Source organism: Cenococcum geophilum (assembly GCF_001692895.1).
Source record: "Cenococcum geophilum 1.58 unplaced genomic scaffold K441scaffold_5, whole genome shotgun sequence".
In the NCBI taxonomy this organism is placed as follows: Eukaryota; Fungi; Ascomycota; class Dothideomycetes; order Gloniales; family Gloniaceae; genus Cenococcum; species Cenococcum geophilum.
The window spans coordinates 3169876-3183455 of NW_027137563.1; the positions used below are offsets into that span (position 1 = coordinate 3169876).

Genomic DNA, 13580 nt, shown 5'->3' on the forward strand with positions numbered 1-13580 from the left:
TGGTGAAGTGTGGGTGGAAGTCCATATGTGTGCCAGGCTGAGGTGACATTAGGGCAACAGGAGCAAACAATCCGGTGTACGAGGTGTGGAATGAAACTCAGGATACATGGCCACCTGGCTCGCTTGAGGATAAGACCAAGGGTTTGTCGATTGGAGCCGATGTTCCGTCGCTTAAGCCGTTCAAGGACGATTGGATCTATATCGGCCAGAGTCTTCTAGCGTTTGCTACGGAGACGGAAAAAATAGCAGAGAGATTCTTAGGCGACAAGTTAGGGCTAGACGACACGGGGCGGTACTATCGATTAATTGGTTTAAGAGGGCTGGAGGGTATTAGGCTAGAAGACTCGAAGCGGAAGAACGCAATCATTGCCGCTATAGACCGATACATCGAGTCGTAGGAGGTATTTCAACAAATTAAGGCTTGAGCTGATAATATGTCTGGAAGAGACTGTTAGTGTTTTGTTTGGCGTGTTAAGACGTAGATCGCAATTTGTATCTATTATATTCCTTGGTATGCTTTGTGGAACTCGGTAACACTATGATAGCCAATCTAGTTTTTTCATTCCACCTAAGTACCGGAGAGGGGTTCGATGCTGCTAATGTAGTTGACAGTATCTTAGAAGAGTATATTAGAAATAGTTAAATTTGCTATCATCTTTGGTTGAATAGAGTAATAACAAAGAAAATTCTTTGTTCCAAATTCTTCTACAGCCGTACTACGATTTTTAGGAGCGAGTGGTCGAGATGAGAAGGCGAGGTAGCGGATCCAAGCAGAAGCAATACAAAAAGAGCTGATACCGACTGCTAATAGGAATTACAAGATGTACTTGAAATCTGGATGGTAATCAAGCAATTCCTCATAGGTCTTGTTCCTATTGGGGTTCTCCCGACCCTCGTTTCTCCACTTCATTACACTCTCCTCTTTCTTTCGATTTGCCGTCTTCATCCATAGGTAATTTGTCACTGTTGCGCCTATGGCCAAGACCAAAGAACCCAATAACGTCCCGTGGCCAGCCAGAAACCGAGGTGGATCTCGGTACACCTGCGTGCCGACGATACCACAGGCATTCCCAGTCACCTGAGCCATTGCCCAAGCTGTGGAGCGCTTGGTGTAGCCACCGTGGTTAATGTTGATCCACGCAACGTTGAGGATGCCTCCTGGGAATATCCCTAATGTTACTAAACAGGCTCCGGCAATTAAGGCCACCTTATTAGTCGTGGCCATGAGAATAATGTATCCAATGCCGGAGGTCGCCAAGCAGAGCAAAAGTACTGGGCCTTTGGAGTTAACGCGGTCGGAAAGTAGACACACAGTCACGAGAGACACTGTTGCGACACCGTAGGGAATCATTGAGAAGAGTTGTGTTTCAACTGCCACTACCATTAGAGAACTGGAAAGTGTGACGGAGAATGTGATGGAAGAGAGGAGGCACTTACGAGGGCCAAATCCGAAAGCAAGAATGAACGTAGGCAAAAAACAATTGATTGATGTAATACCCAGAACAACAGCTCCATGGATCACCGCCGTGAAATAAGCCTTAGGATCTCTGAGCCCAGCCCAGATCTGCTTACGCACGATCCTGGCATTGGGTTGATTGTTCGCTGGCGAAACACCGTTAGTCCTCAAGTTGTCACTCATTACTAGGTCACTAACCTTCAATCGTCCTCTGCACTGCAATCTTAATTTCCTCTCGATTGAAGATCCAGTTTGCCTTCTTTAGTTGCTCCGGAAACGGAGGTAAGAAGAAAAACAAGAAGACCCCAACTACAAGTGACGGAGCCCCTTCAGTAATAAAAAGCCACTGCCATGATAGAAGTTTACTCGTGTCCCTTAGATTTTTATCGACACCATACGCGATAAGTCCACTTAAGCAGCCCGAAATCGTAGCCGGTGTGTAATACATCGCTGTCGCCCTACTCGTCAGCTATCATCACTTCCTACGCCGTCCCGTGGGGACGGGCGGGGTTGCCTCACCGGCTCTAGTGGCTACCTCACTCCTCTTATACCAGATGCTAAAGTACAGGAACGCCACCTGCACGAACGCCTGTCCAGAGCCATTGAGTACACGTAGGACGAGGATTGCGGCGTATTTCTTGGTGGCTGCGAGACACAGAGTGCAGATGCCGAAGAAGATGATAGCGGTGCCAATCATTTTTGGGGGAGAAATGACGCGCATGGCGAGATTGGAGGGGAGCATGAAAGTTAGGTAGCCGACGTCTTTGAGGGCAAATATTAGATTAGATCGTCCTTAAGGTGGCACAGTAAAAGAAAATGGAAAACAATTAGAGAAAAGAAGATAAAATTAAAGAAATAGCATAGGAGGACATACAAAACATTGACAAACAGTTGAAAAACTGCTTGTCTGTTAGATGCAGGTCCTTCTGCATACCCATAACTCTCGCATTCCCAATGTTATTCCGATCCTGATCGCAGTTACTCATCATTCCCTTAAGTCACGCAAAAAGGCCACAATTGAAAACGGAATGCGGGCAAATACCAAGTAAGCGATAAAGAAACTGCAAGCAAGCATGGGTACGATGGTAAAATCCATCTTCAGTAGTAATCGCTGTGCCTGCTCGGACCTGGAACGTGTGACATCGTTGTCCGCGGCCACCGTTGTTGTAGCAGCAGTTGGAGGAAGATTTTCCGCATTTTCGATGTTGTAACCATGTCTGTCCATGATGTTTACGCTGCGATTAGGGTTTGCAGAATGGAAACTGAAGAATCTGCCCGTTCAGTGCGAGCCAGGAGGCAAAGCATGGTGGAGTCTTTGTATCCGATTTTTGGCCAGAATATCGTCCTTCGAGGCTCTGAGCAAAGACATTTCTGGCGTTGTCGGACCGGAGAGCTAGCCGTCTCGAGGGAAAAAAAAGTAAACACGACCGGACTTGTGGAATGTGAACGAGGCTGATTTCCGGTCGTGGGCAGGCCTGTTGGGAGAAAAGATCGCCAAGGCAATCCGGGTGCAGCAAAGTACAGGCAGGACATGCCCCACGCCACATGGCAAGGTCACATGAATTCCGGGGGTCCATGCAAGACACTGCGTCGCACACTTTATAATATATGCAAGGCCCACCGGGCATCTGTGGCCTTTGCCTCCTTTGCCTCCTTTGCCCGAGATGCGAAGCGATATGTCTTCCGCAGGCGATCTAAGATCCCCAGAGCCTAATACACGATTCCCCACTTCCGACACGAACGTTCCTCTGTCTTCAACTCTTCACACCCCTTGGCTGTGTGGCGCCATCGTGATACTCAATAGCCTTATTACGTCTGCCTTACCGGCGCCAGCAAGCCGAATCTTCGAAGTTGCACTATGTCGACGCTACTATAACTCTCACGGACCGGATAAGTTTCCGCCGGGCAGCAATGTCCCAGAGACATTCTGCAAGATAGAGGACATCCAGATCGCTGTTGTTTCTACGATTTCGACCATCACAGTGACTACAACGCTTGCTGGTATGACACGCAGCGATCTAATCAATGATTCACTCATCCTACAGAAGTCATATTGACCCTCACTCTAGAACTTGTAGTGCAAATCCCAATGGGTGTTTTGGCTGACCAGAAGGGCCGGAGACTGGCGCTGGCGCTCAATATCACTGGTATTCTATGCTATTGGTCCTGGGTGGCTCTTTCGGGCAAGTTGTTCTACGGAGCCCTGCTTAGTAGACTAGGCAGCTAACCCTAGTTAAGGACTATGTTCCGACCTATTTCCTTTCTGGTCGGTCCATTTCACACCGCTATTCTTTCTTATTGGAGGCGGGCCAAGAGTCACTAGCGCCCTTTTATTCGCAACACTGGCTGACGTTGTCGTACCCGAGAAAAGGTGAATGACACTTTGTGGTTCGGCTGGACAGCGTTGTTGACGTCTCATAGGACTGCCTACTTCTCATATATAGAGGCAGCGGGATACATCGCTGACATGGTGTCTCCCGCAATTGGGTCATTCTTGATGTCCTTCCATCTTGCTATCCCTTTCATAACTTTAATCGCTTGCTATGCGCTCTCCTACGTTCCTGTACTTTTCATCGCCGAAGCTCAGCCTCGGTCAACACCTGAGCATCCAGAGACCTTCGAAGGTGCCGAGGATGAGTTGTTGCTTGGAGACAACATAGAAACCGAAGGCGATAGCGATAACGACGAACCAGCCAAAGATGTCAATAAAGGACATGGATTTTTTAAGCATAGCTTTGCAAGGGTGTATTTGCACCTCTTAGAGACATGGCGGATGGTTGCGAATGATAAGAACATCATACTTAGTTTAGCCGTGTTCTTTCTGCTCGTGGCGTCGCGGAGCTCAGCGAACTTGCTCTTACAGTATGTATCAAAGAGATACGCTTGGACTATAGCCCAGGTGAATAATTTTATATTCAACTCCATAAATAGTGAGAATGCTAATAAGACGTAGGCCGGCTATCTATTTTCGCTGAAAGGCGCAATCTCTGCCCTCCTTTTCCTCGTGCTTATCCCTAGAATCAGCATCGTCATGATTAAGCATACTGCACTTGAACCGCACCAAATAAGTTTAATCATAGCCCAAATGAGCATATTTGTTCTCGCTCTCGGCTCCGCCATCATCGGATTTGCACCCAATATTTGGGTCTTGATATTTGGTTAGTTCTCGCGTTTTCCGTTCCTCTAAGTTTCACTGCTTGCCTGTTTCAAAATTCCTTGCATTACTCATTGCCACCATACCCCATGTTGACCTTGACCATAGGGTTTGTTATCCTTGCACTCGGTTCTGGCGCCGGCATTACTCTGAAATCATTTCTCTCTGCCACCATCAGCAACGGCTACTATGCCCGCCTCTATTCTGTGCTCGGTATCGCTGAGAGCCTGGGTATTTTGCTAGGAATGCCATTATTGGCTGAAACATACTCGTGGGGGTTAAAGCACGGATCTTGGGCATTAGGTACCCCGTATCTCGTGTGCGCTGTAAGTATACTCGGATACGACTTGGATTGACAGCATACACTGATAAGGTTTAGATACTATACACGCTTGTAAGTATGGTCGTGTGCTGCTTTAAGTGCCAACATGGTTCTCTTTTCCTTTTAATGGTTAGAATGCTGCATAATCGTTCCGGCTCTAGCTATTAGTCTCGGGAGCGAAGATTACGTTCATTGGTATCCTACTAGAGACCGCTTAGAGACCTTATATATACAATCACCTTCGGGAAATAATTGGTCGGCAGTGCTTTTATCAGTATTCGGTATTGATTAGCGATATTAAATATTGAATATTGGATTTTTTTAGAGTTGAGGTGGTAAAAATAAGGCAGATCTATTCACTCGCTCGCAGAGATAGAGATATATTCTGAATAATGTATTGTATTGGGGGGTGTAGGCCCGAGGAGAGGGTAATCATCTCAGCCTGCTGTATTGCATAGTAGGTTCCCTACTGTCTCAAGCAGTAGTAGATAATTACATACTTATTGCCCCAAACCGCGTACTGTTAGAACCTAGCGGTATAAGGCCTGCGCCTAATAACTAATATAGAAGTAGGAATATATCTCGTCTTTTTTTGTGCCCGTAGGGTATCGTTAAAAGACTATTTGGGTAACCTAGAACCTAGGTAATATTAAAGGCTATTAACGAACCTAGTGGTATAAGGCCTGCGCCTAATAACTAATATAGGAGTAGGAATATATGTCGTCTCTTTATGCCCGTAGGGCATTGTTAAAAGCCGTTCGGGTAGGTAATATTAAAGGCTATTAATAACAACGACGTAGAAAGGAGAAGGAAGCTGGAAAGCGTTAATTTAAAACCTGTTAAAAAACCCTATGGGAAAAATTATTAGGAAAGACTACTTATTAACAGCTATAAATCGCGAAACTGTTGCGAAACTATTCGCGATTCTCTAAGGCTGTGGAAAGACGCGAAACTTGTTCGCGATCCTCCAGGGGTAAGACGTTTTATCGCGACGACAACACAGCGCCGTACGGCATAGCATTATTAAGGCTATAAAACAAATAAACAACAAAATCTCTATTAAATAAGCCTTATTTCAAAGCGAAAAGCCAAAAGGCTGATTGTGATAGATATTGATGTTGCTGTTCGGAGCTTCGCTTTGAATAGACATTTTTATGTATTAGCAAGTGACTCTCGGGCCTCTTTATAATTTACCTCAGCGAGCTCAGACGCGATTTTTTAGCTAGTATCGGAATAACCTACGCCGTCTTCCGAATTGCAAAATCACGTCTAAGACGGTTTGGCGAGTTTTGTTAAAATCCTAAGTAAAATCCGTAAAACGGAGATTGCGGATAACGTAAGTGATAGGGTTATGACGGCGATAGGGTTATAACGGTCGGCTAGTACCGCCTTCCTAATTGGGCTCACGAACACCAAAATACTGCCGAATGCCCGATTGCGGGTAAAATACTAGTAAAAAACATCGCACTGTATTACGATATTACTAAGGTTTTATAAAGCCTTAATTTAATATAATAGAGGCTCTATATTAATATTTTTTGGTGTTTTTAATACCAACTAACATCCTCGTCTATATCCGACACCTTATCGTTGCTTAATCTACCTAGTGTTACGGCACTAACCTATCTTATACTGTTTCCTACTATTAGCTAGCCCACCACTAGCGCCTTAGCGGCTGGCCCTACTATTTATATACGATACCCCTTTCGCCTCTTCTCCTCTTTATACCACAACGTAGTTATTTAGTCTACTTTACTATAGCACCGTAACAGTTTATGGTATCTCCTCTTGCGCCCCATCGCGATCTTTATCTTCTTAGTTTACCGCCTCTATTTATAGTCTCTGTTTTTTCTAAACAACCATTTTAATACCTTTAGTATACCTTCGCAGATTATAGAATTACGATCACTACCTAACTATATATTAAATAACCTTTATTTCCTTAATTTTTATTAAAACGCGTTAAATAATCTCTAATAATAGCTATTATGGCGTTAACTTACCCGAAGAAGTACGAGGATAACATTAACCTAGAGATATAGAACACCAATATAACTAACCTTAAAGATGTTAATTAGCAAGACTTAAACGGATTCTTATTATACCGTATAGTACACTATAAAGACAGCGAATATGACAACACTATGCTATAGTACTGTGTAAGGGAGGACTTTACTAAATGGATAAAGGGAATATAGACTCCTATAAAGAAGGATATTATATAGGACTTCCGTAACTTCTTATAGGAGTATAAAGTGTTTATACGTATAGATAGGGGTACTATTAGAGATAATATTTAGGAGTAGGTTATTAACGTAAAAGAAGAGCATAAATAAACTCTATAAGTGACTAAGCACCAACTACGCACTATAAGGAAGCTTAACTTACAATAAAATCTAAGTAATATACCTTTAGAGACGAATATACCTCCGCCTTTAACTCCCCTATATCTAATCTAACCTATAACTTTAACTTTAGATACTATACCCTAACGAGAGCAGATATAGGATCCTATTGCTTTATAATTTAATAACCTTTAGACTCCACTAACCAGACCTATGTCACCACTACAGCCTATAATATAACTCCTACCTCCTCTATCTTAACCTTAAATTAGAGGCATTTTAAAATTACTTACAGAGCTTATAAAGCTCTATTTAGATTAGGAGAAGAAGTTTAGCAGGGAATTATATAATATTCTTAATTTAAAATTACATATCTTCTATAACTATTACTAAAAGGTAGAAATAGAGTCTAATTAATACCACAACGCCTATTCTGTTATACTTAGGGGCCAAACTAGTACCTTCTATTATAATTATTTAGCAGGAAAAGGATATAACTTTAACCGCATAATATATAAGTTAAGATACTACTTTAAAACAGAAGATAATAAGTAGTAGTATATATTAGAATAGAGAGAGACTACCTTTTTAAGGATTATTACTATAAACCTAGGTATTCCTTAGCTTAATTGTCTTTAAAAGCTCTTTAACTAACTTTAGATAATTTAGCGTAGTCTATCTAAATTATATTAAGAGGATTTAGCCTACGTGACTAAGTTATTAACGCATGCTAAGGTGTTAAAGAATATAACCTTGCTCTCTTTAATCCTATAAATACTTATAAAGGAGTATATGCCTAATTAAGATCTTCTATTAGTACCGCTTTACGCTCTTAAAAAGTATAGTAATTTAATACCTAACTCTAACCTACTTTAATTAACCCGCCTAACTAATATAATCATAACTAAATATATAGTGGCCGTGGTAGGCAGTACGGTAGAGGGTATAATTAATATTAATTATAAGGCAATTATAAAGGTCCTTATAAAGGTTTATTTTAAAGTAATTGCTAAAAGAAGTGCTATATTTATAAGAAGTTAAATTGCTAGATAACTAGGTATTCTCTTAATAAGCAAAAGGAGGTATATAATAAGTTTCGCCAAAGTATAAGAAATGTTGGAAATTATAAGGTTATTATAGCTTACTTTTAAAGCTTTCTAGTTTAATATAAAGGTGTAAAAGATCTTAAGGGTAAGGTTAATAAGGCCAAATAGCTCCTTATAGATATGGAAATTAAGGACTACTCCCCTAACTAATACGTTACTAAGTATAGTAAGGTAAATGGTATATAAACCGTCGCTATTCTTAATAACCAATCTACGCTCCATTTTATTACGAAGTTAGATATCTTTAATAAGCTAAAGGAGAGTTCCGCGTTCTCCTTTAATTGTTATAGACGCTTTAAGTACGATGTTACAACTACTTAGAGAAGAGTCGGAAGAAGCTAGTTAGTTAATATAAGCACGGTCTAGAATGGAACCCGTGGAACTATATAACAAGGAATGGTAAGCAGAGTTACGTGATGTAATCTATGTGATCTATATAATCTGTAAGATCTATTATAAAGCGAATAGAGTAAATAGAGCAGATAGAGCGACAACTTTCTTAGAAGTACGGTTATGTATTTAAAGACCCTTAGTCCCTACCTAAATAGTTCCTTCCTTATAGTAATTTTTAGAATATAATTAGAGTTAATCTATTAGGCAACCACTCCACTAGTTATTATTATTATTATTAACTTATCTATATTTATACACCTAGCCTATTAATAGGACCTACCGTAGTATAAGCTATAAGGTTCCGTTATATAATTACTACCTAGTTACGGTCCAATAAGTTAAACAATATGCCACCAAAAGCAGCCACTATAACGCCATTAACGGCGGCAACTACTTTAAGATTAGGTAACGATACTAATATAGCAGACACTAACTTATAACAACCTGTAATAGTAGGGTAGTTATAAGAAATAGTTAACTGTTACGGACGCTTTAAGTACAATATTACGACTACTTGGAGAGGAGTCGGAAGAAGCTAGTTGGTTAATACAAGCACGGTCCAGGATGGAACCTATGGAACCATGTGACGAAGAATGGTAACCGAGGTCATATGAGGTGCTACGAGAGGAACGAGAGGAACGAAGGGAACTTACGTACCTTATGTATAAGACGTACATTATGTACAAGAAGGATTTTATAGGAGTACGGTTGTGTATTTAAGGACCCTCAGTCCCTACCTAGATAGTTTCTTCCTTGTAGTAATTCTTAGAATATAATTAGAGTTAATCTGTTGGGCAACTACTCCACCAGTTATTATTACGTTATTAACTTACTTGCAATACCTATATACCTAGCCAATTAACAAGTTCACCGTAGTCTCTACTACAAGGCTTTATTACATAATTACTACCACGGTTACGGTTTTAATAAGTCAAACAATATACCACTAAAAGCAGCCACTATAACGCTATCGACGGCGGCAACTACGTTAGAATTAGGTAATGATACCAGTATGGCAGACACTAACTTATAATAACCTATAACAGTAGGACAGTTACAAACAATAGTTGATTAGTTAACGGGAGATAGTGCGGCACTTAAAAATAGGATTAATGGGATAGGAGCAGCAAAGGTTAAGTTACTATTAATTAAAAGATTCTCAGGAGAAAGATCGAAGCTTAAAGGATTCCTTACGTAAATATACTTTAAGGTTGCGTAGGAAGGAGTAAAGCTGGTAATAACTATGGATTAAGTAGTATATACAGGATTGTTCTTATTAGGAAGAGCACTTAAATAGTTTAAGCCTTACCTTACAGAGATACAAGCAAATAGAATGACAACAACGAACTAGGAAGTACGGTTTATATTTTTAAGCTAGAACGGATTTATAAAGCAACTTACACAAATATTTAGGGACCTAGAAGCAACGACTATAGTAGAAAGAAAGCTTTAGGACCTAACGTAATGGACTTTAGCGATTAAGTATACAATATAATTCCAAACGCTAGCTATATAACTTAAGTAGAATAACAAGGCGCTTATGGTATAGTATAAATAGGGACTTAAGGCTAAAGTCTAAGACGTAATTATTCTAATAGAAGATGCGGATACCCTAAGGGAATTAATAGATTAAGCAATCAAGATTAACAACAAGATCTTCTAAAGGAAACAGGCTAAGAGAAGCCAGGATAGAGTTCTATAGTTATATAAGGCGCAGAGTACGCAACAACTAAAGCTAAATTAGAAACTATGGTATGGCGCAGAGCTAATAAACCTAAGTGGTACTAAAGAAGCCTATAAGAGATGGAGTAAGAAACTATAGAAACCTAAAGGTTAAGGATCTAGTAATTATAGGACTAAGGAGCATAGGCTAAACTAGGGATCTTAATAGCAGAAGACATTTAGGCGGACTCTATAATAAAGTTAATAGTTTAGAGACGGAGCTTATATAAATTGCGGAAAATAGGGTCACTTTATAAGGGATTGTAAAGATGGTCAGAGTTACCATATAATAAAGGGAACTAGACTAGCAGCACATAATACACACATATAAAGAGATGATAGTACGCTGTAAGGAACAAAAGAATATTCAATCAGAAGTTTTGCGTTTTATTATAATAACGCATACCAAATTTATAAAGACGCCAAGTACGGTGCAAGCTATTAGCCATAAGAGCTAGAGTTAAAGGGACTTAGAGAAACCAAAGAGTTAGACAAAGAATAAGATCGACTCTATAAGCTAAATCAAGATATCACAGTAATATGCGGATAAAGATTAGCAACAATAATAATGGAGTTAGAGTACTTATTAATTAATAGTAATAAGGACAGTAAAGGAACTAACTAGGGGTATCTAAACCTTAATAACGTAATAGAAGTAGAGACTAAGACCGCCGTAGAGCAAGGTTTAGTAACGGGTATCATAACACCGTTAGATACGGCATCTATCGCTTTATAAGACGGAAGGAGTAATATCCAGAGACGATTAAGCAAGTAGACGACTGCTAGTGCTAGCTTACCACTTAATAAAGGCAAAAGGCCAAAGGCTTAAGATTCTTAAGACAAGATAAGGCAAGCTTAAGGACCCACAACGGATAGAAACCGATAAAGTAGAGTAGCAGCTTAGTTCAGAGACATACGAATAAGCTTAGGATAAGAATTCCTAACAGTATAAGACTCTTAAGATAAGATAAGTGAGATCTAGGACTCTTAAGACAAGACGAGGACACTAGTTAAGCCTAGTTAGACTAAGGTAGGGGCTAAGCTTAAGTTAGAAGCAAGCCTAGGATTAAAGAATCTAAGGGGTTAAGAATTCGGAGTATAAATTAGGACACCTATAAGCAAAAGGCAAAAGGCTTCTTTATAGATTAGAGAATCTATAACGCAAATAGCAATTAGACTAAGAGACAGATATATAGACCTAAAGGACTTACCAGGGGAATATAGTATTCAGCCTAAAGATTAAAAAGTTAATACTAAGATTAAGAAGCATAAAGACTTCAAGGATCCACTTATAAAACGCAACGTAAAAGAAACTATAGAGGAATTTAGGGCAAAAATTACCTTATAGCAAGAACAGAAACTAGATAAGAGATCTAGTATATTAGGACGTATAAAGGACAGAGCGCTAGTATAAAGAATTACTAATAGGCCTAGAATAGGCACACTAAGAGCTAAGTAGCTTACTAAACTGGAATAAGAAGAGGATCTAGGGATTTCTACTAGGTTCGAAGAACGATATACTAAAGGCTATTACGACGCAGTAATAAAGAGATATTTCCTTACGGACGAGCTATATACACTTAAGTAGCTATACTAAAAGTAGTATAGGCAACGACATAATAATAAGTGGGAAGATTTCTATATATAGTTGGACGAGAAAGTTATCTAAGACTACCCAATCATAGAGAAGGCTATAACTTATATTAAAGGAGCCTTAATTATAACATTAAAAGATCTAGAGGAGTAATTAGAGGACTAGAGAAGCGAAAGATAAATTTTAATACCCGCAAACGAAGTTGCAACGCTTAGATTAACACAAGAGAGGTTTAAACTTAAGGATAAAGACAAGCTAAGAGTTAACCTAAGACATTAAGCACATTATACACTATTATGGATAGTATGCGTAAATAATGCGTGCAACATACATAAAGCACCAAAAGATAAAAATTAAAAGTATCTAATAAGGATATATTAGATAACAGACGAGGCGAAATATTAAAACGCTAAGTATATATATAGTTAGCACCTAGTAGAAGTTTAAGAATAAGGGGACTTAATACTTTAACCAGAAAGATTCCTTACGGAAGAATGCCTAGATAAATAATAATGGTGGGAATGTCTAGAGAATACTTATCTATAGTATATTAAAGACAAAAAGCAAACTAAGTATTGGCCTAAGATAGACTAAGTACAAATAGGATCTAGTAGCTAATAGTTAGGAAAAGTAGAGGCCTACGGGACCAAAGGGAGCTAGTAGTAAAGCCTTAGACCCTTAAAGGAATTTAAGGACGACACCTAAATTTACGAGTTAAGTAGCAAGATCAACAGTTTAAGGCATTAATAGATAGTGGAGTAATAAGGAACCATATCTCGCTAGCAGCAGTAAAAAGAATAGGGTTACTATATAGACAAAAGAAATGTTTTTACCTATTAGTAACAATTTTAGGAGATCTAATAGCCTATAGAGGAGGCATTATTAATCTTAAAACAGGACCTATTTAGTTAACCATTAAAGGAAAACTAGTTAAGATGTCTTTCGACATATTACTATTAGGGAATAATAAGGCAGTACTAGGAATGCCTTAGTTACAAGAATACAATCTAAAGATTAATTAGGTTACAAGTTAGGTCGATATCAGAGATATATAACGCCATAAGATGCAACAACAAGCCAAGTTAGTATAGTACTAAGTAGGAGCGACCTACGAAGAAACAGAGAAAGGGCTAAGCCATATACCAAAAAGATACCACAAGTATGGCAAGAAACTATAGTCACCTAAGAGTAAAAAGCTGTTAAAGCATATAGTATGGAACTATAAAATAGAATTAGAACCAGAAATAAATCTAAGATTCTTTCCAATCTATAAGCTTACTAAAGAAGAAAGTAAAGCGCTAAAAGAGTTTGTCTAAGAGAACTTATAAAAGGGATACATCAGACCATCGCAATTATTAGCGGGATATCCAGTACTGTTCGTACCAAAAAAGAATAGTAAACTAAGGCTATATATCAACTATAGATAGTTAAACAGCATTACTAGAAAGGATAGGTATCCTTTACCCTTAATTAGCGAAATCTAAAATA

General features: G+C 39.3%; 2 protein-coding genes across 2 annotated transcripts; one reads left to right on the forward strand and one right to left on the reverse strand.

The window, feature by feature from the left end:
- Window positions 1-526: 526 nt before the first annotated feature.
- On the reverse strand, window positions 527-2924 carry K441DRAFT_653536 (MFS general substrate transporter). The gene is made up of 6 exons (XM_067647553.1): window positions 2499-2924; window positions 2331-2424; window positions 1976-2218; window positions 1655-1906; window positions 1438-1602; window positions 527-1371 (listed from the first exon to the last, which is right to left on the reverse strand). The coding sequence occupies exons 1-6, from the start codon at window positions 2679-2681 to the stop codon at window positions 815-817; spliced, it is 1494 nt and encodes a 497-aa protein (XP_067508592.1). The 5' UTR covers window positions 2682-2924; the 3' UTR covers window positions 527-814.
- A 153-nt stretch (window positions 2925-3077) lies between these two features.
- Window positions 3078-5450, forward strand: K441DRAFT_603341 (MFS general substrate transporter). Its single transcript, XM_067645299.1, has 7 exons — window positions 3078-3457; window positions 3526-3639; window positions 3695-3827; window positions 3878-4355; window positions 4410-4614; window positions 4719-4936; window positions 4990-5450. Exons 1-7 carry the CDS (start codon window positions 3121-3123, stop codon window positions 5098-5100), a joined length of 1596 nt encoding a protein of 531 aa, XP_067508593.1. The 5' UTR covers window positions 3078-3120; the 3' UTR covers window positions 5101-5450.
- Window positions 5451-13580: the final 8130 nt, after the last annotated feature.